The sequence below is a fragment of the Cucurbita pepo genome, chromosome LG01 (genome assembly GCF_002806865.2).
Source record: "Cucurbita pepo subsp. pepo cultivar mu-cu-16 chromosome LG01, ASM280686v2, whole genome shotgun sequence".
Taxonomy (NCBI): Eukaryota; Viridiplantae; Streptophyta; class Magnoliopsida; order Cucurbitales; family Cucurbitaceae; genus Cucurbita; species Cucurbita pepo.
This window is the reverse complement of record NC_036638.1, coordinates 19996253-20022394: the sequence shown is the minus strand read 5'-3', so window position 1 is coordinate 20022394 and position 26142 is coordinate 19996253. Positions and strand designations below refer to the sequence as shown.

Here is a 26142-nt window from a genome sequence, read left to right as displayed (position 1 = left end):
AAATCACAATACATAACACACACTGACAGATTGGAGCTCTAGTCATTTTGTAGCACACTCAAATTCATATATGCATTAGTATTCGCAGATAAAAAGATCATGATGCAGTTCTCACAAACTACTTTCAACGACGACAACGAGACAGCGCAACACCGGACAGGAAGATCATAACCAAAAACAGAATAATTGCTGCAAAAGATCCGATCAAAGAGCCTGAGATTCGCTCACAGAAAGAGTTGAACTGTTGGCAGACGGCTAGCCAATTTGTCTTGGCATTTCCTTTGTGTGCTAAGTATACAATGGCCGCCGCTGCAGATGCCCCAGATGTCAAAAGAGCCATCATTCCCTGTTCAGAATTGTACAAATTACAAGTAAGCGAACATGCTCCACTTTTCTTTCTTTGTTTGAATTACTGCCTGAGTTTTCTTGTATATTTCATACTAGATTGGTGGTTTTCTTAAGCTGATTGAAGTTCATACAGAGAAAAGGAAGTACCCCATCTAAGAAGACCAGCAGAACCCTTGTGCCATGCGCTCTGTTCCTCAGGATGTGGAATATAGAAAAAGGCAGAGAAAGAACCAAGTAGCCACTTACAATGGCGTTGGCTACAACAAAGAAGCTGCTCAAACACCCAAAAGAGGTTAGTAAATCATTAAGTCAGTCTTTGAAATATAAAGTAGTTATTTATGACATACGTAAACATAGGGATATCATTATACTCAGCTCTGAACTGAATAAATTGTGTGACAAATGGAAGAGTCTGGTTGGTGGTTCCCATAGCTATTGCACTTCCTAATGTTCCAACAATGGCAGCCAACCTTAGGATGAAGTCGAGTATCGACAAACCTCGGTTCACCCCTGGTTTGGTTTTGGAGCTCTTTAGCTCACTTGACTCGCTCATAGTTGCCTTCATCTTTCTTTGGAAGCTTTGAGAGGGGATTTGTTTAGGACGCTCAATGTGCATGGCTGAGTAGTGTGCACCAAGGAGCTATTAATATGCAATACAAAGGCTATGCAATGTTGTTTTGGTGAAGTTTAGTGGCGAAAGAGCCCACAGGAGAGCATAACAACTCCACTCCACAAAGAGGGGGAACTTCGGGATAATCTACTTTAAATTGAAAAGGAAGAAGAAGATATAAGATGGGACATTTTTCAAATGTATTTTTGGAAGGACTTCCATTCAATGTTCATCCTCTTCTTCTTCATCGTCATCATTCATAACTCAACAGATGTCCTTTGGACAAGATGAGGGCAGTTGGGAAGTTGGTTTGCAAAAACAAAAACATAAAAAAAGGGTCAAATTAGGAAAGAAATCGAGGGGAGTTGAGTTGGGTTCAGTATTGTGATTGCCTCTAGACTATAAGAAACCATTCCACTTTGTTCAGTTCCTCAATTTTTTATGCAAAATTTTATATTTGTTGTGTGGGAATTGTGTGCTTCACACACTTTCTTTTCTAAGTTCTCTTTTAAGTTCTAAACCATTGGATGTGAATTTTGGTCCACTTTTTACTTGGAAAGAGTCCTTTTTAGTTTAGATTAATTCTAGTTTAGGTACATAAGGACATCTTTGAGACCGATTATAAAATGTTTTTTTCTGAAACTACTCGTATGCTTTTAGTTATTCAAAATCCCATTTAAATTGTAAAATCAAATACTAAATTGGTTTTAAATAATTAAATGCATATTTTGGAGTAATTTGATCTTCGACAAAAATAATTTTGATCATTTCAAAATTACTCCTAATCATGTTCCAAATAAATTGGAATACAACTAATTTTAGATTAAATATATCAAACAATCCCTAATTAGTTTATGATCTTTTAAAATTTTTAATTTTGTCCTTAGTATACAAAAAGTTCTTGATTAGATTTTATTATTATTTTAAATATGCTAACAAAAGCTTATCTATACAATTGTCGTTTAATTAACATATTTAGGGATAGTCATGATAGTGGTTTTGTTGGAGAGCTATAGTTTTGAAAATATGCACTCTCAAATGGCAATTTTAAAACATTAAAAATTATCCTAAATATGTTTTGGTTTCATGTTTTCCATTTTGATTGAATCTGTTTTTCTTAATCAAAGGGAATACCAAGTAAATACATGAGAGCTTAGAATTTGATTCTGAACCAAGATCTAAAGGAGAAATTTCAATTTGAAGGCCAGCCTTTACTCCATCGTAATCTGCCAAATGGAATTGAAAAAAATAAAACATATTATATCTGTACCAAATTTTTATTTCAATTAATAAGACCAATTTGAATAAATTCTTCAAAACATAAAGTAGCTAACAAAATCAATTAGGGTGTTCAACTTGATCAATACCCACATCCTCTCAGAAAACCCAAGTGTGGGAACATTTGCCTTATTATAGAAGTAGGTTACAATACTGAAAGCTATTGTTTCATACTGACCATATGCACATTAGAAATTGTAACGCAATATTATTCATTATAGTGAATTCTAAATTTCGAATAAAACATTGAAATAATTCTATTGAAAAAAAAAAAAATACAGATACTTCCCCATTGTATTGTTGTCCAAACTCGCACTCATTCTATCCATCAGCTCTGAATGAATCTTCGAATTGATTGTAGACAGGCCACGTTAAGAGTCTGTCCCCAAGAAGCAACCATCTAACTTGAAGACGACTCTAAAAGATCAAAGAACTCAGTTTTGTTCCGAATATTGACAATCTGTAGTGTACCGACGAAGTTGACCTAACCTCTATTTTCTAAAGGATTAAAATCCAGTTACATTCAGCAACAGCTAATACTAGGCATGAAACCAGCACGGTTCTTACAACAGTTCTAGCTACAACAGAAGTTTCCATGTTAGCATAGACCATGTCCAAGGTCAGAGAATGTTATGTCCTTCCATAGAGGAAGGGTGCTTTTTTGCGAGTAACCCAGTACATAGATGTTTGGCTTAACCTCAACTACGTTAACAAAAGATAACAGTCCTTTGAAGGTAAAGTACTGTATATCCAATATGAAATTAGAACACAGAAAAAAGAAAACAAAAAACAAACAAAATGCATGGCATAAGATAGCCTGACAGACAGTATAAGCAATAAAAAAAGCAATGCATTCTCAAACTATAACTGCTCTTACCTTACCCAGTCAAGTATAGAATAAGACACTGGCTTGGCATAATATAGCCTTCCACTATATGGAAAAACTATAACAGCATGTTTTAGCGTGGACATAAGAGGTAAAGGTTGTCGTGGAACGATGGTATAAATATCTGCCCTGTCGTACTTCAAATGGCAGAATGATGTTGAAATAAAAAATCAAGTCTGGTGGTGAAGACTACAGGTTTTCTACAGAAGCTTAGAAATGGACAAAAGAGATCATAAAAGATGTATGGCAGGTTTCGACAAGCTATGCAACAATTTATTTCATTCGAAGGATCGAATACATCTTTAAGCCACATATTATTTCCAATTTCAGAAAGTTCAATAGCTATATCTTGAAGAACTATAAAACGATCTGACCTCTTTTGTTATCTTATGATCATTCCATAGTCTGAAAAACACTATTGGGACTTCATTTTTTTTATTTTTTTTTATTTTTTTAATAACCCGGCATTAGGGGCCTCAACCCAGTAATCTAGAGGCACCCCCGCCCACTTCCAGGCCTAGACCAAAAAGACACCAAAGGTTGTTCTTATTAAGTTCACTCAAAGGATCAAACACGCTACCCCTGAGTAGGAGTACTCTTGCTACTAAATAAGAAAACCCTTTTTTTCAGAAATTAACAAGTCTAAAGTAGGGATGTTATATCGCCATAAAAATGAATGACTGTTGGGTGCAAGAGAGCAGGGTGTGACACTTAATCCCTGCACAATTCAGGTGAACGATGCAGATATGGGCTGCACTCCATGGTAAAAAAGAATAGAAAAGAAAAATGAAGAAAAGGAACTTCCTGGACATCGTGAATTATAAACGAATCTTTTATAGCAGTAAAACCACACAAAACGAAAACTCCACGGGTGTCCATTGCGGAAGTAAACATGGTTTCGTAGTTCAATATTTGTGCAGGAAAAAACAACAAAAAAACCCAGGAATTTCGGCTAGTAGGTTCTTAGGAGCTCAAGATTTTATTCATGGTCATCTTGGTGTGTGGACGAGTTAGAATTAAGAGTCAACAAGATCTTCAGGCATAGTCCGACTAAAGGTAGCATCAAGGTGGGCCATGAATATATCAAACGCTGGTTCATCTGGTCTTCAGGTTAAGGCAGTAGGCTGGCCTCAGGCTTCATAAATCTCAGCTGTTTTAATGGGAAGGGAAAGGCAAGGGGAAAATAATTGTATCAGAATGTTAAGCATAGGGAGACCGGATAGCTTATGTTAATCAAACTAACAATTGTCAGTGGTTCTCTGGCTAACGTTATAGAACAGGTGAAGTTATCTTTTCTTCCATATTTTCTCTCTTTATTCCTACCCCAAAGGAGAAGAGAATAACATACCTGTAAATAATGACTGCCAAGCTAGGAATAATTTCTCCTCCGAGGTTCACTGCCATGTCCGGAAACCCTAAAGAAGAAGTAAAATCGATTCATAATGCTTATAAAGATATACACTACCTATACATTAACAAATTAAATCGGATCATAATGCTTATAAAGATATGCAAGATTTGACCAAATAATTAATAGGTGCACCAACTGCAGAAGGTCAATCTAAATAATTTTTCCTGCTTTCTAGATTGACAACAAGAAATGGAGATGAAGAGAAGAATTTACCCTGAGCTACCACTTCGTCCCATAGAAAAATTTCCATAGGCCCCGTATGCATTGCCTCCACCACCACCAATCTACAAAGAAAAAGGTTGGCTTCAGTTGCAAATTAGATGTTTGGTCGTTAGATTTTGACCAATAATAGGTTAAATATCAAGATGAAAAACGAATTTGTTTTCAATTAAAGGCAGATAGGTGGAAAATTTCAAAACTTTATCTGGCATTATATGTGTCGAGGATAATATACATACCTGTGAACCACTGTAACTTCCATAACCATCACCAGCAGCCAAATCACCGAAACCCCCATAACCACTAGAATAAGAATGTCCACGCCCGTGTCTTTTACTATCTCTCCCATCATAATTTAGACTATCTGAACCATCAGCTGATAGGGGAAGATAAGGCAGAACAGGCAGCATAGCAGAGAGAGCACCTTCTCTATCAAAAAGGTTGGCTCTTAGCCTAGTCACTATATGTACAAGAGCCTCCTTGGCGACATCAAGATCCCCAGATATCTAATCATAAAAACAACCAAATTAACCCAAACCAACCCAAGCCATATGAAATATATGAGTTCATCATGACAAGAAAATGAATATCAATCAATTAACAGTGACTACCTGCACCATTTCATCATCCTCCAAGGCAACCTTAGGAAGGTTCTCTTTTGACAGTATTCGAATATTAGCTTTGGTGAGCCTTCTCAACTCAGTAATGATAGCTCCACCTTTACCAATTAGGCAACCAATTCGTGATGTAGGCACAAGCAGGCGGGTTGTGAATGAAATAATCCCAGAATCTCTTTCTACTTTCTCACTGCATCTTGGTTGCAAGCGCAATGCAGCTTCCAATGTGGGAGAATATGAGTCTTCAAAGAACTGAAGCAGTAACAAAGATGTCAAAATTATAATCCACAGCCAACAAAAACAGAAATAAAAGATTAGATTAAACCTCCTTAGATGAAATATTAATCAAGCTATCATCTCCTTCAGTAGAACTATCAACTTTTATGGCAGCCTTAGTCTCCTGTCTAATTTGATTGATTACGGCTCCACCTTTTCCAATGACACCTCCAATATTTTCACTTGGACATACCAGTCGGAGAGAAAACTCTTTTGCTGAAGACAATTCATCTCTTGGAGCTGAATATAAAGACCTGGACCAATTACCACCATCACCTTTATAACCTCCATACGGACCAACCAATGGGGCTAATCCCATTATTGGAGCACCATGTGTGGGAGCCAAAATTGAACCACCAGAAGCATAGACACCAGGTATGGCAGAAGCAAGTAGATGCTGAGATCGTGATGGATTGTCATGCAGTCGAGATGCAATCTGGTACAAGGCTTTCTTCACAATCGAGGGTTCACCAGAAACCTGAAACACATAACTTCAACTAAATAAATACTATAAAGGAGCAAAAACATTTGGTAAATCCATCCACTTACCTGGACAAGTTCATCAGAATTCAGAGCACAACGTGGCAAATGATCATCCTTAAGAATTCGAACCAGTGCCCCAGTCTCAGTGCGAATATTCTGCACAATCTGCCCACCTTTCCCAATAATACAACCAATTTGATCAGATGGTACAAGAATTCTCGCTGTGACATGGTGACCTCCTCCCTCAGATTCCTCCTCATTTAAGTCATCAGCCACAACTCTATCATGCACTTTAAACAAAGCCTCCTGAGCAGGAGAAACATAATCACTATCTTCCATGGAATTAATCTCATTGCTTGGACTGTAGATAGTTATAACACGCTCATCACATCCAGGCACTGTTTCTCCAATTCTAATCTTTGATTTAGTATCTATCCTTAACTGCTTCACTATCTCCCCTCCTCTTCCAATAACACTACCAATCTTTTTTACAGGGCACAAATACCGGTAAACAGTATCCTCTGGATCTATGACAAACTGGTCTCGGTCATCACCATGACTTCTGCGTCTGTTCCCTCCATTTTCAGCATAATCAGACTGAGAATGGTTCCGTTTTCCATAACTGTTCCTCTGACCAGCCATGGACTGAAAAATTGGTTATATCTATCTCCACACAAATTAAAAAAAAAAACTGTATTAAAGCCATGAATTAATAAAAATAATAATCAAGGATAACAAAAAATCTGAACAGCCCAAACATATCTTAGCTAGATCATAAACTGAACATATAGGCTACAACATCATGCGTGCATCTAACACAACACAAGAAAATGACTCAATATATCTTAACAAACGGCTTGCTCAGTTGTAAGTGAAAAACTCATGCTTCCGGCCAAGGATATGAAAAGAGGACCAGCTATAACAAAAACAAAGACCATTCCATCTTCATATATCAGTTTTAACATTATTGTTAGCTCACTGCACAACAAAACGGCTGATTTAACAAAACTAAATGGAACAGAAAACAAAAGAAACGAAAAATTAAACGAGATTGGAGCTACTTTTATGCCAAAAAATCGTTCTCTTCCGCGGGGATAAAATTTATAGCCTTCCATAGGCATCAAGAAGAAACTTTTTTTTTCCAGAGCAGTGCTCTTGCCAAATTAGCAACAAGAACAGAAAACGAGTTTAGATCTCAACTCGACAGCACAATCAGACGCACATAGATATAGCAGTACAATGAATACAACCGCATCGCAGAAGTATCGCAAAACTGAGCAACAACAGATGAAACAATTGATAACGAAAACAGAAAATAAAACGAAGGAGGATAGACTTAAAAATTAAAAGCAACCTGTAGATTGACGAACAATGAAGAAGAAGGGTATCAATGTGAGGCGAAGACCGACTGTTCGAAATCGATAATTTTTGGGAAACGATCGTTGATTCTCGAGACTTCCTGTGCCGGAGTCTATCTAGGGTTTTGACCCTGGGGACTGATTTTACTCTCTACAAAATTACTCTCTATGTTGTCCCCCAATATACAACGGAATTCAGATTTTTCACTCCGAATAATAATATCCGAGATTTTTTCTTTTTAAATTGGGATAAATAAATAAAATAAAAATATACTCTGTAAGTAGCTCATTTATAGCCTTATAATTAAACACAAATCTCATTTAGGTTCACTATATTGTGTGTCTACCATGTATGTTTAATTTATATAGTGCCAAGAAAATACTATGTATAGGGGCGATTAGGAGATTTCCAACTATTCCTTAGTCGTGAACTTGTATGGACGAGGGTAAGTGACCATATGTATATATGATAGTTAACAAGCACGAGGATTGCTCCCTCCTTGATGACGATAATATTATAGAGCCTATTAGAAAGCCGCCAAGTAATTTTTTATATGGAGTTTGTCTAGATTGATAGTGTTCATGATGAAGTCACGCATCGGTGCATATGATATTTAAGTTGGTTACGAACGGAATGACTAGTATAGAGCTAATCATGTTATCCTAGAACCCTAAGTTTAGCTTGATCAAAGTTACCGAGTTATTTTAAATTTTGCGCCAATACTAGAAGTCATGGCTCGTGACTCGAGAAAATGGGTTGTCACAATTGTAAAATAAGAGAAAAATATAAAACGAAAAATGTCACGTTGTTTCTCTAAAATACAATCCAACTATCTGCACTTGCCTAATGTTTCATCGCCTAACTTTCCAAACATGGCTACAATAAATATTTGGTAGAAAACTAAACAAATCTTTTCTCGAAAAATTTACAATTTTCGTCGTTGAGGCTATACGTCAATGCGTAACTGAATTCAATAATATTTGGTCAAAGAACTAATCTTATGACTTCCATTCTAACACCGCCATAAAACTCAATTTGGTAGCATTTGGTCAAACGTGGAAATAATTTATTAATATTTGATCATATATGGAAAGAACTTCATAGTCATTTAATCATATGATGCCACGAGTCTAGTTGGACTCCATGCAACATCTACTTAGATATCACAATCTATTGATTTGTACCGCGAACTTTTGAAATACAAAGTTGTTATTAAACAGAGTCTTAATAATAAAAGAGCGTCGTTAATATTATGTTCCTAGGTTTATGTGAGGACGTCGGTTTCAATTCTGCGTATGGTGACTTGGGTGTGACTTGGGTTTACTGGATTTTGCTTCCATACATAGCATTAATGCTTTTGGATTGCACGCTATAAATAGCTTAGGACCTGTACTCTAAAGTATCAAATCATCTCTTTTCTCTTAACAAAAGGAGTATAGAGAAAAAAGATGGGTAGCCCACCATCTTCTCACTTCTTCTACTTTCATGCTTTTGTTCCTCCGCCCAAAGTACCATCTGTCGACTTGGTAGTTCCTCCTCCCAAAGTTCCATCTGTCAACTCCGTTGGCATGTAATAACTTACTCATCTCCAACAAACCCCAACCAAAAACACAGTAGAATTAAGTTGGTTTTAATTTCAGCTTCATCCTCTTTCCAAGTCGCATGTAAAACTTTAATCTTTTCAAGTATGTAATCAAGATGCATATGGAGAAAGAAAATTAAGCGTATGAACTCTCTCTAAGTTACCGTTTTTATGTTCTCTCTCTTTAGTGTGCAACTCTAGTCCATGCCTATGAACCAACTTGAGTTGATCAACTGATACAATGTCGGACATGTCGTCCTCTCTCATTTCCGACCAACTTTCCTTCGACAAATAAAACACAATGGTAGGGAAAACGTATGATAAAACCATAAAACAAAAAATAAAAACAAAACCATGTATCCAACGTTACAAAGTTCTGACTCACATAATAACAACGTTGTTAAATAACCTAAAGTTGGTCACATTTGAATACAAGTAGTAAAGTGTCAATATAGTTATAGCCTAGCTTTAAATGCAACCATATAAAATTGGGAAATTATTTTGATTTATTTCTCTTATTTTACTAAATTATTATTATTTAACAATTCCATTTAATACTCGTGCGAATGCTTAGTTTATTAGTATTGAACAAACCCCAAGTTATAATTAATCATAAAATAATGTAATTATTTGATCGAAGATTAGAAGCAAATTACTGAAAATTTGACACCAAAAGGTGCAATTCCATGCATGAACTACACTTGGGAAATATGGCTACAACAAATATTTGATAGAAAATTAAATAAATCTTTTTTGAAAGGGTATGCGTCGATGCGTAACTGAATTCGATAATATTTGGCGATGGAACAAAATTTATGACTTCCATTCTAACAATCATAAAATTCAATTTGACGACATTTGGTCATACGTGGAACCAATTTATTAATATTTGATCATATATGAAAAGAAGTTGACAAATCATGATACCATGTGTCTAGTTGGACTCCATGCAAGCATCCACTTAGATATCATTGGTTTGTACTGCAAAAGTTTGAGACACGAAGTTGTTATCAAACATAGTCTTAATAATAATATGATGTTTTTAGATTTACTGAGGTTTACTAATTTTGCTTCCAAACATATCATTAGGGCCTTTGAATTGCACACTATAAATAGCTTTGGATCTGAACTCTAAAGCCTCAAATCTTCTCTTTAGTCTTACCAAAAGAACCAGAGAGAAAAGAAATGGGTAACCATGGAGTTTTCTCCGTTCTTATCCTTTCATACTTCGTGTTTTCATTGGGTAAGCTTTTGATTGTTAGGATTCTTTATTTACGTACACATATTTGGTTAAATATTGAGTTTTGATCCGTTTGTTTTTCTAAGGATTTGGAGTTGAAGTAGTGATGGGAGCTGCGTATGAGGTCTTTGTTACTTCAATCAAGGTACTCCCAAATTTTTGTATATCCATGCAATATTTGGTATAGATGTGCTTTGCATTACTTATTATCTAAAACTATTTAGAACAAACTTAGTTATGATCCTCTAAAAGCACTTAAAATTAACGATTTTTGTTTGTTCTAACTAAACACTACCATCATTTTTTTTTTTTTTTTATTATGTTGGAGCTAAAATAAACTTTTGTGTGTTTGTTTGGTAGGGAAAGGAAGTATATTCGAGGAAGATGAAGATGGAAGTATTTAATTCTTTTGTTACTTCACTAAAAGTTCCATCTGTTAACTCTGTTGTTCCTCCGGTTCCTCCTCCCAAAGTTTTACCGGTTGACTCTGTTGTTCCTCCGTCAAAAGTACCATCTATCAACCATGTTGTTCCTCCGCTGAAAGTTCTATCTGTCAACTCTGTACCTCCACCCAGAGTACAATCTGTCAACTCTGTGCCTCCACCCAGAGTATAATCTGTCAACTCAGTGGTTCCTCTACCGAAAATTCCATCTGTCAACTCTGTAGTTCCTCCACCCAAAGTATCATCTGTCAACTCTGTAGTTCCTCCACCCAAAGTATCATCTGTCAACTCTGTAGTTCCTCCACCTAAAGTTCCATCTGTCAAACTCCGTAGTGCCTCTACCCAAAGTTCCAAAGTTCCATCTGTCGACTCCGTAGTTCCTCCGCCCAAAGTTCCATCTGTCAACTCTGTAGTTCCTCCTCCCAAAGTACCATCTGTCGACTCTGTTGTTCCTCCACCCAAAGTTCCATCTGTCGACTCCGTTGTTCCTCCCCCCAAAGTACTATCTTTCCAAGTCACATGTAAAACTTTAATCTTTTTAAGTATGTAATCAAGATGCATGTAGAAAAGAAAATTAAGCGTACGAACTCTCTCTAAGTTACAGTTTTTATGTTCTCTCTCTTTAGTGCGCAACTCTAATCCATGGCCTATCAACCAACTTGAGTTATCAACTGATACAATGTCGGATATGACCTCCTCTCTCATTTCCGACCAACTTTCCTTCGACAAATAAAACACAATGGTACGGAAAACGAAACCATGTATCCAATGTTACAAAATTCTGACTCGCATAATAACAACGTTGTTAAATAACATAAAGTTGGTCACATTTGAATATAAGTAGTGAATATAGTTATAGCCTAGCTTTAAATGCAACCATATAAAATTGGGAAATTATTTTGATTTATTTCTCTTATATTACTAAATTATTATTATTTAACAATTCCATTTACTTTGTATATTATTGTTGGGATCTATACTCGTGCGAATGCTTAGTTTATTACTATTAGCACAAAACCCAAGTTATAACTAATCATAAAATAATGTAATTATTTGATCGAATATTAGAAGCAAATTACTGGAAATTTGACACTAAAAGGTGCAATTCCATGCATGAATTACACTTGGAAGTTAGAATATGATATAAGAAACGAAGAACAGAGAAGAAATTATTATGTGAGATTCATGAAGAGGGCGGCGGAGGGGGAGAAGAAGGTGGGGTGAGATAGCCACTTCTTGTATTGGTATTTGGGCCTGGATCTGCATAGTCCATCACTTCCATCATCACTTTCCTGGGCTTGCCCCCACTCTTCTGCCAACACAAACAAACCCCTTCGTTAATTACACCAATATCTTCCAAAAACTCCATTTCTAGGCTTCCAAAAAGCTTACCTTTTGGGATGAACTGATATCACAGCCTGCATGTGCCGCTGCTTCCATCGCTCCCACGCCAAATCCTGAAGAAAAAATGAAGAACTATGAGAATCAAGGGAAGGAAAATAGAAGAAAAATATGGGAAATTGTTTTGAGTACCAAAAATGATGAAGAGAAGGAGAAGAATTGGGAAGATTTTAGGCATTATTTTAGAGAGAGGGAGAGAGTTGTGAAGGGAAAGTAAAAGGAACGTATGAGGAGTGTTCAGATCCAGAGGAATTTAATGAAGCACTAAGCCAGTGAGAGGATAAGATTTTTTTTTTTTTTTTTTTTTTTTTTTTTNATTATTATTATTATTATGCATATTTTTGTTATAAAAAAATTGCAGCGAAATTACAGGCTTTATGTCGTGTTGACATTGAGTTCTTTGATGTAAGTGCGAAAGTCAAATGAGAGATAATCTAAGTCATATGGGTCACACTTTTTGAGGCTTTTTATATCTTTTTTTAAAAGATATAAAAAATAACTAAATAAAAATAATTTATATCCTTTCGACTTTATTAACCTTTAATAAAATATCTAAGATCAACAAATCAATTAAATCCTAATTTAACCTATGATAAAATATTTGGTGGTTAGAACATAATTTCATTAACTATTTTTTGAAGTTAAGTTAAAAGATCTGACTCATATGCTATTCTTGAACTACTTTACTATTTATATAATATTCAAATCGGGATGTAATAATGACCAATTATAATACACATTAAAATTTGTATTTATTAATAAAGTATATAAAATGGATTAAAATGCCCACGTGGCATTTGGGCTTAATTCCCGAACTAAGCCCGCCCACCTATGAAAATTAGTCAACCAAGTGAATATGGGCTTCGGCCCAACCAGAACTCCTTTTTGTTTTATTCATAATAAAAATAAAAATAGAAATAATTATTTTTAAATGTCATAATAAAAAAAATTTGAATTCTTGAGGCAATGCCCAATTCCCATTTTGACTCAAAGACTTCAAAGTCAACGTTTGGTAGTTTTCAGGTCAGTGCTTTTTTTCTTCCTTTTTATGAACAACGGCAATGGCATTGCGTTTGGGTTTTGAATTTTGATTTGTCCATTTGTGGGTACCAAATTAATTTTGTTTTTTTTTTCCCTTTTTTTGAGAATTTATATATATATTGACCCAAAAAAAAAAAAAGTCAAAATTCAATTATAAATAAAATAAAATAGTGTCTAATCATTAGTTAATTCTATTGTTTAAAAATTAAAAGTATGTTCCTTTTTCCTTTCTAAAGTATATTCTAATTATATTATTTAATTGATTAAGAATCAAAACACTTTAATTAACATCCATCCATCAAATTATTACTTCCATAAATGGGAATAAGATTACACTTTTTCTAAAAATGGAAATAAATTCAAAAAATTAAGGTTGAGACTGTTTTAGGTTTTAATTAATATAATATTATATTATATTAATAAATTAGGTTAATTTAAAAAAGAAAAGAAAAAAGGTGTGGGCCAGGCCCATGGAGTGGCCCACCAAATCATTCCGACATCATGAAGGAGAAATCCAAAGCCCATAAGGGAGAAGTAGCCCACGTAAGCTTCCTTCATCCTCTGACTTAGCCGATTGCCATTTCCTAAATTCTTCAACCGATTTCTCTTTCTTTTTCCACAGGAGATGTGGCTTTAAAGCTTCAAATCACGCTCTCTCCACTAGTTTCTTCTTATTTTTTCTGTCTCCACTCTTTTGGATTTAACCCGTTTCGCCGATTTCTCAATCCCCATTACGTCTTTTTTGAGTTTTAATTGCCGTTTCGATTCGATTGAGGAGTTGGAATTGGTTTAGGCGCCGACAAATTTCTGGGTTTTCTTTTTCATCTGGAATTAATAATACCCTTTTCTCGATTTGGATTTTTGCCTTGAGTTGTTCGATCTGATTCGGGGTCTGAATTGCTGGATTTGATTGATTGAATCGGGCAGTTTCGATCGCAGTTCGGTTGGAATTTGATTTGAGATGGTCTATTTCCCATACTCAATCTCGGTCTGCAAGTCCGTTGACCAACCTACCGTCATGGCGAGTTCAGTGAATTTATCCGATCCAAGTTCCAAATCAAGGAACAGGAAGATGACTGTCTCATCGACTTGTTCGAAATTCCCCGTTTGTCATAGGTCTCGATCGGCCGTCATCGATGTTGTGATTTTGATCGCTGTGGTTGGTGCTTGTGGGGTTTTGTTATTCCCCTATATGAAGCTTGTAATCGTTGAATTCCTTGATATTTTCGGCGCGATTCTGTATTTAATGGGGGAGGAAGTCTCTCGTGCTCCTTGGATTTATGGATCCATTGGACTTAGCATTTTCTGTGCTTCATTAGCTGCCTGGGTTGTTTTAATTTGCACGAACAGGAAATGTGGAAATCCTTATTGCAAGGGTCTTCGAAAGGCAGCTGAATTCGATATCCAATTGGAGACAGAGGAGTGTGTGAAGAACTCTAGTCCATTAGTTAAAAATGGAGTGAAGAAAGGGCTGTTTGAATTGCCCCGTGACCATCACCGCGAATTAGAAGCTGAACTTAAGAAGATGGCACCTCCTAATGGAAGAGCTGTGCTCATATTTCGAGCTAGATGTGGCTGTTCTGTTGGTCGATTGGAAGTTCCTGGGCCTAGGAAGCAGCTGAAGAAAATCAAGAAATAGTAGCATCTATAATATTGCTTGAAGCATATAGATAGGATAATCATCACAGGTATACACAATATGCTGAGAAGATTTTTCTTACTCTTGTGGAAAATCATGTCTCTAAATAAGCTCATGGCAGACAGGTGTAAGGAACATATACAGTTTTTAATTAGGGAATATACAACCCTTGTTGCATCACCTTCATATGTTCTCCTAGATCTATATTTCTTAGTATGATTTAATTACACTTTCAGGGAAATATATGCATGTTAGTACAGATCAACATAGTATTACCTTCAAGATTATTAGTTAAATGCAAGCTTGAAATTCTGGTATTCACTGAGCTGAAATTTCTGGTCATTTATGCCTCTGCTGTCTTGTGAAAAGCTGTAATCTTCTTGGTTTTGATGCCAATCAGATTCTACACCTTAGTTCACAAGAAGGTGTTTATATATATATATTATATTTGTTGATTTGATGGTGCTGAAACGGCTGGAAGGTTTTGTTTTCTGCTATAATATTATTAAACTAACTACTTTCAGATCTATTTTCTGTGATGAATTTTGATTGCCATGCATCTGAATACATACTAGGCGTGAATACATACTAGGCGTGGTAACGGTTCAAGCCCACCGCTAGCAGATATTGTCCTCTTCGGACTTTCTCTTTCGGACTTCCCTCAATGTTTTTAAAACATCGTTGTTTTCCCCAACCAATGTAGGATCTCCTAGTTTTCTTGAAACTTACTGGAGAACAAGTCTGAAAGGTAAAGTAGTGATCCGAGACAAAAATGGGGGAATATTTTTCTGGTGATGTTCTTGGGTGAGCTGCATTCAAGTTAGGTTTAGAAGGCTTTTTCTGCCACCTCTTTTATGGTTAAAGAAGAATTAGTAGTACCCTTGTGTTTGAATTCTCTTAGCTACCCTAAATTCTGTTGTGTTTGGGGAATTCATCTGGGAATGTAGTGCAGCAGGTGTATGAGTTTTCTGGAACTGGATTCCCATCGAGATAAAGATCGCTATGGAAGGGATTGTCGTGTAATATTAGACTCAACACGACAAGCAAAGAAACAAAGATTTGAATTCCTATTTTCACCTATATAGGTTGAAGAAAATGAATGAAAAGGAAGGTTTCTGAAGTGTTGGAATCAGAGAATCAGATTTTGTTCCATGGAATGGATACTCCATATATTAGCAGCAGGAACAAAAGAAAAATATGTGGCACTTGCTAACCCAGATGGCAGTTGTATTGCAAAACATCATCAGATCACACGTTATTCTTTGATGATAATGTTTAGGTAAAGATGCACATTCTAAGTGTCTAAACCTTACTATATGTTACTAATTTTAATGTTAATCAAAGTTCAACTCCATATGTTACATATCTATTAGTTACAAATCTTAATAGATTGTCGATCAAAGTTGAACTCTGAGATCCCACATCAGGAGCAATATCTGAATTCTTTTTAACAGTGTGAAAACCATATACACCAAAGCGTCTTGTTGTTGTTAACTTGTAACGTTCACCAACACTCTTTGGCTCTACCCATGAATTAGCTATTTACAACGAGATCTACTTGGACTCTTACCATGGTAGAATTCTTCCTAACAAACACATTTTAAAAGCGTCCCAATTTTTCATTTTTCTAACATTATTTTTTTTTATTAAATAAACCTGAATTTTAAAGGGTGCTTTTTTAAGCTTCATTTAATAACTATTTGATTTTTTATTTTTGCAGTGCAACCTCTATATTAAATGTGAATAATTGTAATTAAATGTTATTAAATTTAGGAGTTAAAAGAGATAAGCGTTGAATTAAAATTATAAAAGAAAAAGAAAAGAAAAAAGAAATTAATGGTTAAAATGCAAAACCTAAAACCCCGGGTTGGTTATTGCGAAGAGGTTGAACGACCAACAAAAAAGAAACCGGCGGTGGCGGAGTACTCGATGTTGATGCTCCCTCTTCAATCCACATCCCTTTTTCTTTCTCTCTGCCATTGTTTCTCCGGAGGATGAACCCACTCCGATTCTACTACTACTGCGCGTTCATCTTGTCAATCAACGTCTTCTAGTTCATCCAATTTCAGGACATCCTTCAGCTTCCTAATCTCTCCAGGTAACTTCCCCACCCCCGCCATTCTCGATTTGACGCATTTCTTTCAAGTTATCAGCCATGGAAGTCCCTCTCTATCAAAACTATGGTCATGATCACCTTCAACGTACTTCCCTCTCCAGCTCTACTTCCTACTTCTCCCATCATTTCTCCGGTTCCGAGCTTTTTAGGGACAGATCTTTGCTGTCTGCGTATTCTTTGTGGTCCAATAGAAGAAAATTGCGTGATTCGTTTTGTTGGGTCAAGTGCTCTTCCTTGGAACAAGGGCTACGGCCACGACTCAAACCCAAGCCTTCGAAAGTCGATCGCGACGTTCGTAAAGGAACGCCGCCTGCGAAGGAGACCCGAATTACAAAATCCAGTGTACGGATCTGTTGCCATATTGAGAAGTTGGTTTTGTGTAATAAGTTCAGAGATGCACTTGAGATGTTTGAAATTCTTGAGCTGGAGGGTGGTTATGATGTTGGTAATAGCACATTTGATGCGTTGATTAATGCGTGTATTGGCTTGAAATCTATAAGAGGGGCGAAGAGGTTGTGTGCTTACATGATTGATAATGGAATTGAGCCTGATCAATATATTATGAACAGGATTCTACTTATGCATGTGAGATGTGGGATGATGATTGATGCTTCTAAATTGTTCGATGAAATGCCCGAGAGGAATGCGGTTTCGTGGAATACCATAATTTCCGGGTATGTAGACTCTGGAAATTATAAAGAAGCGTTTAGATTGTTCATTATGATGTGGGAAGAGTATCCTGGTTGCAGCCCTCGCACCTTTGCCACCGTGATACGGGCATTGGCTGGTTTGGAACTTATTTTTCCTGGTAGGCAATTACATTCGTGTGCGGTAAAGGCAGGCGTAGGACAGGACATTTTTGTTTCCTGTGCGCTGATTGACATGTACAGCAAGTGTGGAGGCCTTGAAGACGCTCATTGTGTCTTTGATGAGATGCCCGACAAGACAATAGTTGGATGGAATTCAATTATAGCTGGTTACGCACTCCATGGCTACAGTGAAGAAGCTCTGAATCTATATTATCAGATGCGTGACTCTGGAGTTAAAATCGACCATTTCACCTTTTCGATAATTATAAGGATATGTTCGAGATTGGCCTCGGTAACACGTGCTAAGCAAGCGCACGCGAGTTTAGTTCGTAATGGTTTTGGGTTAGATGTAGTAGCTAATACAGCACTTGTGGATTTCTATAGCAAATGGGGAAAGGTAGATGATGCTAGACATATTTTTGACAGAATGTCCTGTAAAAACTTGATATCATGGAATGCTTTGATAGCTGGATATGGGAATCACGGTCGAGGGGAGGAGGCCATTGAGATATTTGAGAGAATGCTTCGGGAAGGCATGGTACCAAACCATGTGACATTTCTTGCTGTTTTATCTGCATGCAGCATTTCAGGTTTATTCGAACGTGGATGGGAAATTTTTCAATCAATGACTAGGGATCATAAGATCAAACTGCGCGCTATGCATTACACGTGCATGATTGAATTGCTAGGTCGAGAAGGGCTCCTAGACGAAGCCTATGCCCTTATAAGGAAAGCTCCATTTCAACCAACAGCAAATATGTGGGCTGCCTTGCTTAGAGCTTGTAGAGTTCATGAAAATCTAGAACTTGGAAAATACGCTGCTGAAAAACTTTACGGGATGGAACCCGAGAAGCTTCGTAATTATATAGTGTTGTTAAACATATATAAAAGCTCTGGCAAGTTAAAGGAAGCATCTGATGTTGTTCGGACATTGAAACGAAAGGGCTTGAGTATGCTTCCAGCATGTAGTTGGATTGAAGTTAAACATCAACCCCACGCATTCCAATCTGGGGATAAACACCATCCCGAAATAGAAAAAGTCGTCAAAAAAGTGGACGAGTTAATGTTAGAGATCACAAAGCTTGGTTATGTTCCTGAACGGAACATCTTGCTTCCAGATGTAGATCATGAAGAAAAGATACAGATATACCACAGTGAGAAATTGGCCATAGCTTATGGACTTATCAATACTTTAAATCATACGCCATTACAAATTGTGCAGGGCCATCGTGTTTGTGGTGACTGCCATTCTGTGATTAAGCTGATTGCTATGATAACCAAACGTGAAATTGTGGTGAGAGATGCTAGCAGATTCCACCATTTCAGAGATGGGAGGTGTTCTTGTGGGGACTATTGGTGATTAAGGTAAACCCACATTGTTATTTGTTTGTTTAATTTTGTAGAAACGGGCAGCATCTGTTCCATTGATATATACTATTGTACATTCTTTTTCAAGGAGCTTATAATGAAATGAATTCATGACATTCTGTTCTCAACAGTAGGCTGATTCTTGGCATGTATTGTTATAAGATAATCTGTCATCCTGTTCATATCAACAAACCCCCATTTAAAGACTTCATTTTCGTAGGATGGATAGAGAATTCTTAGAGCTTTTAAATCTTAGATAGATGGGTTTTGTGAAATTTGAACCTGGATAATTTGGATGGAGGACGAATCTCCTCTGAGGACATGAAAGAACAGAAAAGAAGAGGGACAGTGGAGGAAGAAGGTGGCCATGGCGACAAGGTGAGGAGATGAGGTGACTCGACGACGATGATGAGGTGAGGGCTTTGGCACCACCGGCGTCCGGCGGGCTCCCATCCTGATCGGTGCATCGGGAAACGCGGGAAGTCTACGCTTTGCTTTATACACTTAAATATTATTTATTTTATTTTCTATATTTTGTTATTATTATTAAACTATTAATGTCAGCTATTTTATTTTTTAACAAAATTAATAGTCATATTTATTAATTATAAAAATTTCAGGAATTTGAAATATATATAAGTTTAAAACTATTAAACCAATGAATATATTTACCAAATAAATATTTTATTTTATATAATTAATAGTGTTAATTGTTAACCATATGAAGAAGACCTTTTAACTCTATATATCAAATGGAGAGAGAGAGAGAGAGAAAGAGAAATGGCATGCACAAGATCCATTAACCATTATTAAGTGTCCTACAATATTGGAGAACATGCAATAAAGTTTTGAGGCTGGTTTGGAATGATTTTCGAGTACGATAAGATTCCCGACGTCATCCACATAAAGAAGATTTGCCAAATATACTGGATAGCTATGACGTAAAAGTAATTACTGACATGATCCAAATTTTACCGACATAAGGGAGATCTGCCAACGTTATTAAAAAACGTTGGCATAAAGGGAATTTTCAAACCTACCTTATTAGTATCGACAAATTCGGTTATGTCGATGCTATTTGGGTCGTGTTGGCAACTTTCTTTATGTCAACAATATCCAATAAGGTTAAAAATATTAATGGTAAATAAAAAAGTGGGAGTTAATAAATTTAAGTAATCAAAATGATACTGCGGAATGCGGGTTGAAAACCGGTGTGCATGAAATAAAGAACCGTAATGGCGGTTCAGTTGGACCCATTGCGTAGCATCCACAAAGAATATAAGAAGAAATTGCGCAATAAACGTAATGTGTGACTGAAAAGGCAGAGGCAAAGAAGAAGGGGGGGAGAGAGAATCGAGAGAGAGAGAGGTTCCTTCTCTGTTTTCGTGTTGAGGTCTGGATTCTTCTTCCGCTTCTTGCCTCCTCGACAATCAACACTTCCATTTCTTCTTCCCTCCGTTTCTTGCAGATGAATCGCTTCGATATCGTCCAGATTTATCATCAATACTGTGGTAACAACTTCCTCCTCTTCCCCTACCGCTTCAAATTTCAGATTCTGCTTTTTTCTCTTGATTCTTGTCTGATGTCTCTTTTATTCATGATTTGCTACTGCCAATTCTCACCGAACATTGCTTTTGTTAAACCTTTCAAATCTTTCAATGTTTTCTGCCCTTTCATTATCTGTTGCAATACTTTTCTCTTCTTAGGATTTTTGGTGTTTTTCATGCAAATCTATGTCTTCGTCTTCTTGCGGATGCATGTTAACTTGGAAGATGTAATTTTGTTATAGATTTTGATGTTTTTTTTTTATTATGTATGTTTCTAAAGATGGTTAGTTTCTAAGTGATTTTTTATGTTTAAGAAGTTATGATGTATTTGATTCGGAGAAGTCTAGGTGATTTTATTTTTGGGAACTGCATTAATAGTTTGGATGATAAAGAACGTTAGAGATTCAGTTTATGGTACTTATTTCGGAAAATAAGATGCATCAGGCTCAATGTCAATGTTATTTTCTGGTCAGTCAACTTAGAGAATTATGAATGAATTTTATTCTTCTAAATGAGAAAGCGCTGTCATTATTTAGGAGGGATAATCCAAGAATTAGGAATTGTTGTATTATGATTTCTGATTCCACTGCAGCCCTTTAGGGGGAGAAGCTTTAGACTAACCTAATTGTTTCAGATCGATAAAATTTACATTATTTTTACTTGTTTATAGGTATTCGATCTCAAAATGGTCTTTGTCATGGGAATGGAGGTTTTGGACATGTTGAAACACAAATGGCCAAAAGTTCAAAGCAAGCACTTTCAGAGCTCTTAATATATGTGCAATCGTCACTGCATACGGGGTATATCCACTTTGTTTTGTACAACTCAATATTTCTTGTCCTTCCAAACCAAGACATTTTCTAAACATTTTTAACCGACAGACGTATGAAACTAAGATAGTTTATCAACTCAATTATTAAACTAAGATGACTTTTAATATTGTAGACATGGATGTTTACTAGTTTTATTTCATTAGTTATGGTATGGTCCTGTGTTTTCTAGCAGTTCAATAAATGGAATATTACATGGAAAAAACTGACTTAGCTGCCTAAATACGACTTGATAAATGAGGCCATCATATGTTGTTTTGATTGCAGTATAATTTTTTTTCTTATATTAATCTAGGTTATCTAAAAAGTATAAATTACATTTGCAGTAACTCAATCCTTCATGAACTATCAAAGCTGATGTCATATCTAAACTTGACGGTAAACTCTTCCTTCCTCTCATTTTTCCTGGTTTCCTACTGTAATCTAGTTTCTTCTAATTTGGCAAGCTTTTGGATATTGGCTGGTGGCAATATTATATTTTCAGTAAGATTTATCGTGTTTTATTCATGTGCTTCAGTTAACTTTAAGAATTTTGATTGAAAATTTTTCTGGCTTGTACTTTGAATTTGACGATTCTATTTTGTAGGTAGACTTCTCTGAATTTTCACGCTTCTATGAGTTTGTTTTCTTTGTGTGCCGAGAAAATGGTCAAAAGAATATCAGTAAGGTTCCTTCTTTTGGCTTGGATATAAAACTATGTTTTAGTTTCCTAATATGAAATGATATCATGATATGTGCACTGGGTAAGTTAAAAAATTTCTTACTTTCTGATAGTTTAGTTTTTCTTCTTTTATTTGAATTACAGCCGTTGGTAGGGCAATTAAAGCATGGAGATTAGTTTTGGATGGGAGATTTCGGTTACTTAATCAATGGTGTGACTTTGTTGAGGTACCATTTTCCCCCTTTTTTTCTTCTCCTAATAAGGTTCCGTTTCCTTTCTTTCTTTTCACTTTGGTTGTTATGTAGTCTACAAGCTTTAAATAAAATGTATAATGATTATAATCAGGAAACCGGAATTTCCACCTGAAGTTGTTTTCATCAACGTTGGTTTATGAAATATACCTACATGCTAAATACCCATGAATGGACATTTCTATCAATGTTATTATTTGCCATTTGTAGACACGTTTGGATGCACATTCATATGTATTTTACAAAAATATATGCATGTATCTCAAGTTTTGAAGTTAATGAATTTGGGAAATTTTGGGGTATTTTTTTATACCCAAGATTCTAATCTATCAAATTTCTTCTGTCTAGGTTTATGCATCCAAGTTATTTTTTTGGGTTTTATTCTTTACCTTGTTCCTTGAAATAGACGTGTTGTGTCATATGATCCAACTTATCTCAAGGATTCTAATCTAGTTAAGTTCCACAGAACAATCAGCGACACAATATTTCTGAGGATACATGGCTTCAAGTTTTGGCTTTCAGCCGTTGTGTACATGAAAATCTGGAAGGGTATGATCCTGAAGGTATTTGTATTTACATTTTTTTGTTATCTTTTAAAATATTTATTTGTGTATTAAATACGCTGAGTTAAAAATGTTGAAGACTTGGGAATTACTTCAAGTAATCCATCTCCTTATCTGTTGGAAGTTTTTCCATCGATACAATTGAATCCTATCACAGGAAATAGTCACGGATAAATATATTTTGTCAATTTATATAAGAAAAATATGATACTTCATTTTCATTTTCATGGTTAATCTTCTGTTTTGGTTCTTCTACGGATGATTGAAATATTATGACAATGCAAATATTAGTTGATCATTTTGTTATGCTAGCATAGTATTGTTATTTTGTTTCCTCAAGTGTATGCTTAATGCTTGAAAATGTTTTTGAGGCTTGTGCATTTTTGTTTTTTAAGAAGCACATGCCTCTTCTGCGAGAGTCATACACTGCTATGACCATACACTGCGATTAGAAGTTCAATAGTTATATGATGACTGGAAGAATGCATCTAACAGTTGTCTGCATATTCTTCAAATATAAAAGTTCAACTTAGAATGCGATACGATAACAACTCTGGTTGTGATAATTTAGCCCTTTATTACTTTTATCGCTAAAGCTTAAGAAAGATACAGAAGACAAAATTTAAAGAATAGATTGATAATACAGAAAACAATTTAAGGAATAGGTTGATCCCGTTAGTGATAGTGATACTGATACTGATGTTAAAAATGAGCTGCATAGTTTTGACTTGAGAAATTATGGATGGATACCTCCCCCCATCCTCCCGGGACTTTTATATAATACGTAGGTCTATTGTTGTTGAATTTAATTTAAATTTGTCTAATTAAATTGAGGATTATGCCTCATTTCTCTTGTAGAGGAAAGAGCCTCAAGACTACCCGTAGTCTTTTGGTGGAATGTTGGGTATGCCTGTACATAAGCATAATGTTTTCCTATTATTCTCTACTGTACTATTTGGAGTTACTCAGTTGCATTCTTCTCTCAGGTGCTTGGCCCGTCCTAATTGATGACTTCGTTGAGCACATGTACAGGTTTGTTTGTGGGGGATTTTACAGATGCAATGAGTTTGAAGTTGAAAGTAGTTAAATAATTGTGGCTTGGATATAGTCTCGAGTCCTGACATGGTATGGTTTAGTCTTGTACTAACACTCGATAAGCTGATAACATCTAATTATTATGCAGGCTGTCAGGATCTAATAAAATCTCAAAGTTACGTTGTAGTTGTGGAGGCTCAGAATCACAGTCAGGTGCATCTGAAGATCCGTTTCCTGGTATAATAGATTACGTTCAACTGTCAAAAGAAAAAAGTACTGTTCTACAAATGGACTTCCATGCCATACAGAATGTTGTATGTAATAAGCTCTGTTTTACTTACGGGTTATGATTGTGTCAGGATTAAAGATTCTCCCGGGTTTGAAGAGGAAATTACCTGAGGACTTGCAAATGGATGGGATGGTGTCTCCGAGTGATCCTACAACTGGCTCCATGGAGTTAAGTCCTGTTACGAGCATCAAGAAAAGTAGATTTATGGCATGCAAGCCAGTGAACTTGGAGATAAATGGACCTTCATGTAATGCAGCAGCAGATGAAAACACAGAAATGGTTCGAAATAATGGTGCAATGGGTTGCTCCAAAGCTCCTTGTGCTGTTGAAGGTTGTCTGTCACAAGGTTTCGCTGGGCTTTTCTCGACACGTTCGTTCTTAGGATTGGATAAAGAAAGGAAATCGTCATTCACATGAGTACGAGCGATATAGCTCCCATGATTTTTACAGGTCTCATGCTCTCTTCTTTGTGATGGTACAGCATTTTTAATCGGATGAATTGATGATTTGGCAGCAAAATAGAACAAAGGATTTTGAGTGTTTCTAAAGAGAACAGAAATTAGTGATTTGGCATTACTCTGTAATTGGGTCTGATGCATTTCAAAAAATGAATAAAAATCTACAATAGTTTGTGTTTTGTTTTATAATACTCTTCTCGATCCACTTGGCTTAATGAGATAGATACACGAGTCAAAGGGGTTTTAAATCTTTAGGTCAAAACCAGAATAGAGGCCGCCATGGTTAGGGGACTGAAGATATGGAAAAGAGAGAAGGAACAAGGAAAGGGCCCACCGGCAACTCGAAACCTCGGAAGCTGGAGATCTGCAATGGTGGACTGAGCTGCATTATTATTAGGTCAATCACTGACACTTTCTTTGTTTCTGAAGAAGAAGAAGAAGAGTGAATGAATTGAATGCGGAGGTTTGTCGTTCATCTTCCATGGCCCCCTCAATTTCCTCTCACCTTTCACTTATTATTAACTCTCATTATTTACCGCTCCTTCTCATCATCTCTATTTATTTCACCAAACTAACTCACCCTCCTCTATTTACTTCTATGTCGTTACCGTTATCGTTATCGTTCTCGTCGATTTTGAGTATAGCTTAAGTAGTCAGAATATTAATATTTCTCTTTATGTATTGTCCGTTTGAGTTATTTCCTCTTATTTATAACCGCATATAGAAAACAAAAAGGAACCTACATTTGAAGGGTTCATTAATTATTCAATCATATGACGTTTCTGAGTTTAAAAGTATCATAATTCAACTAATTAAGACATATTATAAACTAAGAGAACAGAGGTTCAAAACTCCTCACATGGTATTAGGCATAGTAGCATCAAGAAGAATTATTAAAGAATTGATGACGTCTTCGTTATATAATAGAATAGACACAAAAGAGGGTAAAATTATTGGGATCGAGATATAAAGTGGAGGGTCATTTGATAGAGACGAGATGGAGTAAGATCTAGTCATAGGACAAAGATTTAAATATATTTTAGGTAAATAAGATACGATGCATATAATAATAATAGGAATAATAATGGGACTTCCAACATATTTGATGTGTTGTTTCCTTTTAGTATAAGCTAAAAAAATAATGGATCAAATGTTGAGAATTATAAAGTCTAAATTTGAGGGAGCATATAAAATGATTGTTGGTTGGTTGTTGAATTATGAATATTTATTATCATTTTGACTCATAATTTAATTAAACATATTAGCTTAGTTTAAAAGCTTATTACTTAAGTGGTAATATAAATATAAAGCATGGTATTTAGATATTTAATTAAATTTTGGTGGGTGGTAAAGAAGAGAAGTAGATAAAGAATTAAAAAAAA

The 26142-nt window shown here is 35.8% G+C and overlaps 7 protein-coding genes across 12 annotated transcripts; 4 read left to right on the top strand and 3 right to left on the bottom strand.

Moving 5' to 3' along the window:
• Window positions 1-15: 15 nt before the first annotated feature.
• On the bottom strand, window positions 16-1117 carry LOC111804032 (casparian strip membrane protein 3). Its single transcript, XM_023688699.1, has 3 exons — window positions 696-1117; window positions 496-619; window positions 16-346 (listed from the first exon to the last, which is right to left on the bottom strand). Exons 1-3 carry the CDS (start codon window positions 962-964, stop codon window positions 125-127), a joined length of 615 nt encoding a protein of 204 aa, XP_023544467.1. The 5' UTR covers window positions 965-1117; the 3' UTR covers window positions 16-124.
• A 2534-nt stretch (window positions 1118-3651) lies between these two features.
• Window positions 3652-7665, bottom strand: LOC111803996 (KH domain-containing protein HEN4-like). Its single transcript, XM_023688636.1, has 8 exons — window positions 7483-7665; window positions 6195-6791; window positions 5695-6123; window positions 5364-5621; window positions 4992-5258; window positions 4747-4817; window positions 4471-4537; window positions 3652-4272 (listed from the first exon to the last, which is right to left on the bottom strand). Exons 2-7 carry the CDS (start codon window positions 6768-6770, stop codon window positions 4492-4494), a joined length of 1647 nt encoding a protein of 548 aa, XP_023544404.1. The 5' UTR covers window positions 6771-6791; window positions 7483-7665; the 3' UTR covers window positions 3652-4272; window positions 4471-4491.
• A 2536-nt stretch (window positions 7666-10201) lies between these two features.
• On the top strand, window positions 10202-11367 carry LOC111790526. Of its 2 annotated transcripts, XM_023671469.1 has the most exons (4): window positions 10202-10312; window positions 10396-10454; window positions 10670-10939; window positions 10979-11367. In XM_023671469.1, exons 1-3 carry the CDS (start codon window positions 10255-10257, stop codon window positions 10922-10924), a joined length of 372 nt encoding a protein of 123 aa, XP_023527237.1. In that variant the 5' UTR covers window positions 10202-10254; the 3' UTR covers window positions 10925-10939; window positions 10979-11367. The 2 variants fall into 2 exon arrangements, with proteins under 2 accessions (XP_023527237.1, XP_023527229.1); XM_023671461.1 differs by having other exon boundaries at window positions 10670-11367.
• A 408-nt stretch (window positions 11368-11775) lies between these two features.
• LOC111790540 lies at window positions 11776-12434 on the bottom strand. Of its 2 annotated transcripts, none has more exons than XM_023671489.1 (3): window positions 12286-12434; window positions 12145-12209; window positions 11776-12061 (listed from the first exon to the last, which is right to left on the bottom strand). In XM_023671489.1, exons 1-3 carry the CDS (start codon window positions 12329-12331, stop codon window positions 11936-11938), a joined length of 237 nt encoding a protein of 78 aa, XP_023527257.1. In that variant the 5' UTR covers window positions 12332-12434; the 3' UTR covers window positions 11776-11935. The 2 variants fall into 2 exon arrangements, with proteins under 2 accessions (XP_023527257.1, XP_023527249.1); XM_023671481.1 differs by having other exon boundaries at window positions 11776-12064; window positions 12286-12416.
• Window positions 12435-13754: 1320 nt separating this feature from the next.
• Window positions 13755-15154, top strand: LOC111782325 (uncharacterized protein At5g19025-like). The gene has a single exon (XM_023663189.1). The coding sequence runs from the start codon at window positions 14156-14158 to the stop codon at window positions 14831-14833; it is 678 nt and encodes a 225-aa protein (XP_023518957.1). The 5' UTR covers window positions 13755-14155; the 3' UTR covers window positions 14834-15154.
• Window positions 15155-16677: 1523 nt separating this feature from the next.
• Window positions 16678-19564, top strand: LOC111781653 (pentatricopeptide repeat-containing protein At5g50390, chloroplastic). Of its 2 annotated transcripts, none has more exons than XM_023662349.1 (2): window positions 16678-19123; window positions 19428-19564. In XM_023662349.1, the coding sequence occupies exon 1, from the start codon at window positions 16989-16991 to the stop codon at window positions 19116-19118; it is 2130 nt and encodes a 709-aa protein (XP_023518117.1). In that variant the 5' UTR covers window positions 16678-16988; the 3' UTR covers window positions 19119-19123; window positions 19428-19564. The 2 variants fall into 2 exon arrangements, with proteins under 2 accessions (XP_023518117.1, XP_023518110.1); XM_023662342.1 differs by lacking the exon at window positions 19428-19564 and adding an exon at window positions 19347-19403.
• Window positions 19565-20439: 875 nt separating this feature from the next.
• LOC111795323 lies at window positions 20440-24946 on the top strand. 3 transcript variants are annotated; one of them, XM_023677687.1, is made up of 9 exons: window positions 20440-20637; window positions 21344-21473; window positions 21830-21881; window positions 22090-22165; window positions 22309-22391; window positions 22882-22978; window positions 23965-24010; window positions 24162-24226; window positions 24373-24946. In XM_023677687.1, the coding sequence occupies exons 1-9, from the start codon at window positions 20595-20597 to the stop codon at window positions 24717-24719; spliced, it is 939 nt and encodes a 312-aa protein (XP_023533455.1). In that variant the 5' UTR covers window positions 20440-20594; the 3' UTR covers window positions 24720-24946. The 3 variants fall into 3 exon arrangements, with proteins under 3 accessions (XP_023533455.1, XP_023533447.1, XP_023533437.1); XM_023677679.1 differs by having other exon boundaries at window positions 24162-24250; XM_023677669.1 differs by having other exon boundaries at window positions 24162-24286.
• The last annotated feature ends 1196 nt before the right edge of the window (window positions 24947-26142 follow it).

Excerpts from the sequence above, each read along its gene's own strand:
- LOC111804032 (XM_023688699.1), bottom strand. The coding sequence starts at position 964 with ATGCACATTGAGCGTCCTAAACAAATCCCCTCTCAAAGCTTCCAAAGA. Across the intron at positions 620-695 it reads AATGATATCCCTATGTTTAC|CTTCTTTGTTGTAGCCAACG; the intron begins GTATGTCATAAA and ends GTGTTTGAGCAG. Across the intron at positions 347-495 it reads TGCTGGTCTTCTTAGATGGG|GGAATGATGGCTCTTTTGAC; the intron begins GTACTTCCTTTT and ends AATTCTGAACAG.
- LOC111803996 (XM_023688636.1), bottom strand. The coding sequence starts at position 6,770 with ATGGCTGGTCAGAGGAACAGTTATGGAAAACGGAACCATTCTCAGTCT. Across the intron at positions 5,622-5,694 it reads TTAATATTTCATCTAAGGAG|TTCTTTGAAGACTCATATTC; the intron begins GTTTAATCTAAT and ends TTACTGCTTCAG. Across the intron at positions 5,259-5,363 it reads AGGATGATGAAATGGTGCAG|ATATCTGGGGATCTTGATGT; the intron begins GTAGTCACTGTT and ends TTTTATGATTAG.
- LOC111790526 (XM_023671469.1), top strand. The coding sequence starts at position 10,255 with ATGGGTAACCATGGAGTTTTCTCCGTTCTTATCCTTTCATACTTCGTG. Across the intron at positions 10,313-10,395 it reads ATACTTCGTGTTTTCATTGG|GATTTGGAGTTGAAGTAGTG; the intron begins GTAAGCTTTTGA and ends TGTTTTTCTAAG. Across the intron at positions 10,455-10,669 it reads TCTTTGTTACTTCAATCAAG|GGAAAGGAAGTATATTCGAG; the intron begins GTACTCCCAAAT and ends TTTGTTTGGTAG.
- LOC111790540 (XM_023671481.1), bottom strand. The coding sequence starts at position 12,331 with ATGCCTAAAATCTTCCCAATTCTTCTCCTTCTCTTCATCATTTTTG. Across the intron at positions 12,210-12,285 it reads CCTTCTCTTCATCATTTTTG|GATTTGGCGTGGGAGCGATG; the intron begins GTACTCAAAACA and ends TTTTTTCTTCAG. Across the intron at positions 12,065-12,144 it reads ATATCAGTTCATCCCAAAAG|AAGAGTGGGGGCAAGCCCAG; the intron begins GTAAGCTTTTTG and ends TTGTGTTGGCAG.
- LOC111782325 (XM_023663189.1), top strand. The coding sequence starts at position 14,156 with ATGGTCTATTTCCCATACTCAATCTCGGTCTGCAAGTCCGTTGACCAA.
- LOC111781653 (XM_023662349.1), top strand. The coding sequence starts at position 16,989 with ATGGAAGTCCCTCTCTATCAAAACTATGGTCATGATCACCTTCAACGT.
- LOC111795323 (XM_023677669.1), top strand. The coding sequence starts at position 20,595 with ATGAATCGCTTCGATATCGTCCAGATTTATCATCAATACTGTG. Across the intron at positions 21,474-21,829 it reads CAATCGTCACTGCATACGGG|TAACTCAATCCTTCATGAAC; the intron begins GTATATCCACTT and ends TTACATTTGCAG. Across the intron at positions 24,287-24,372 it reads TCAACTGTCAAAAGAAAAAA|GATTAAAGATTCTCCCGGGT; the intron begins GTACTGTTCTAC and ends TGATTGTGTCAG.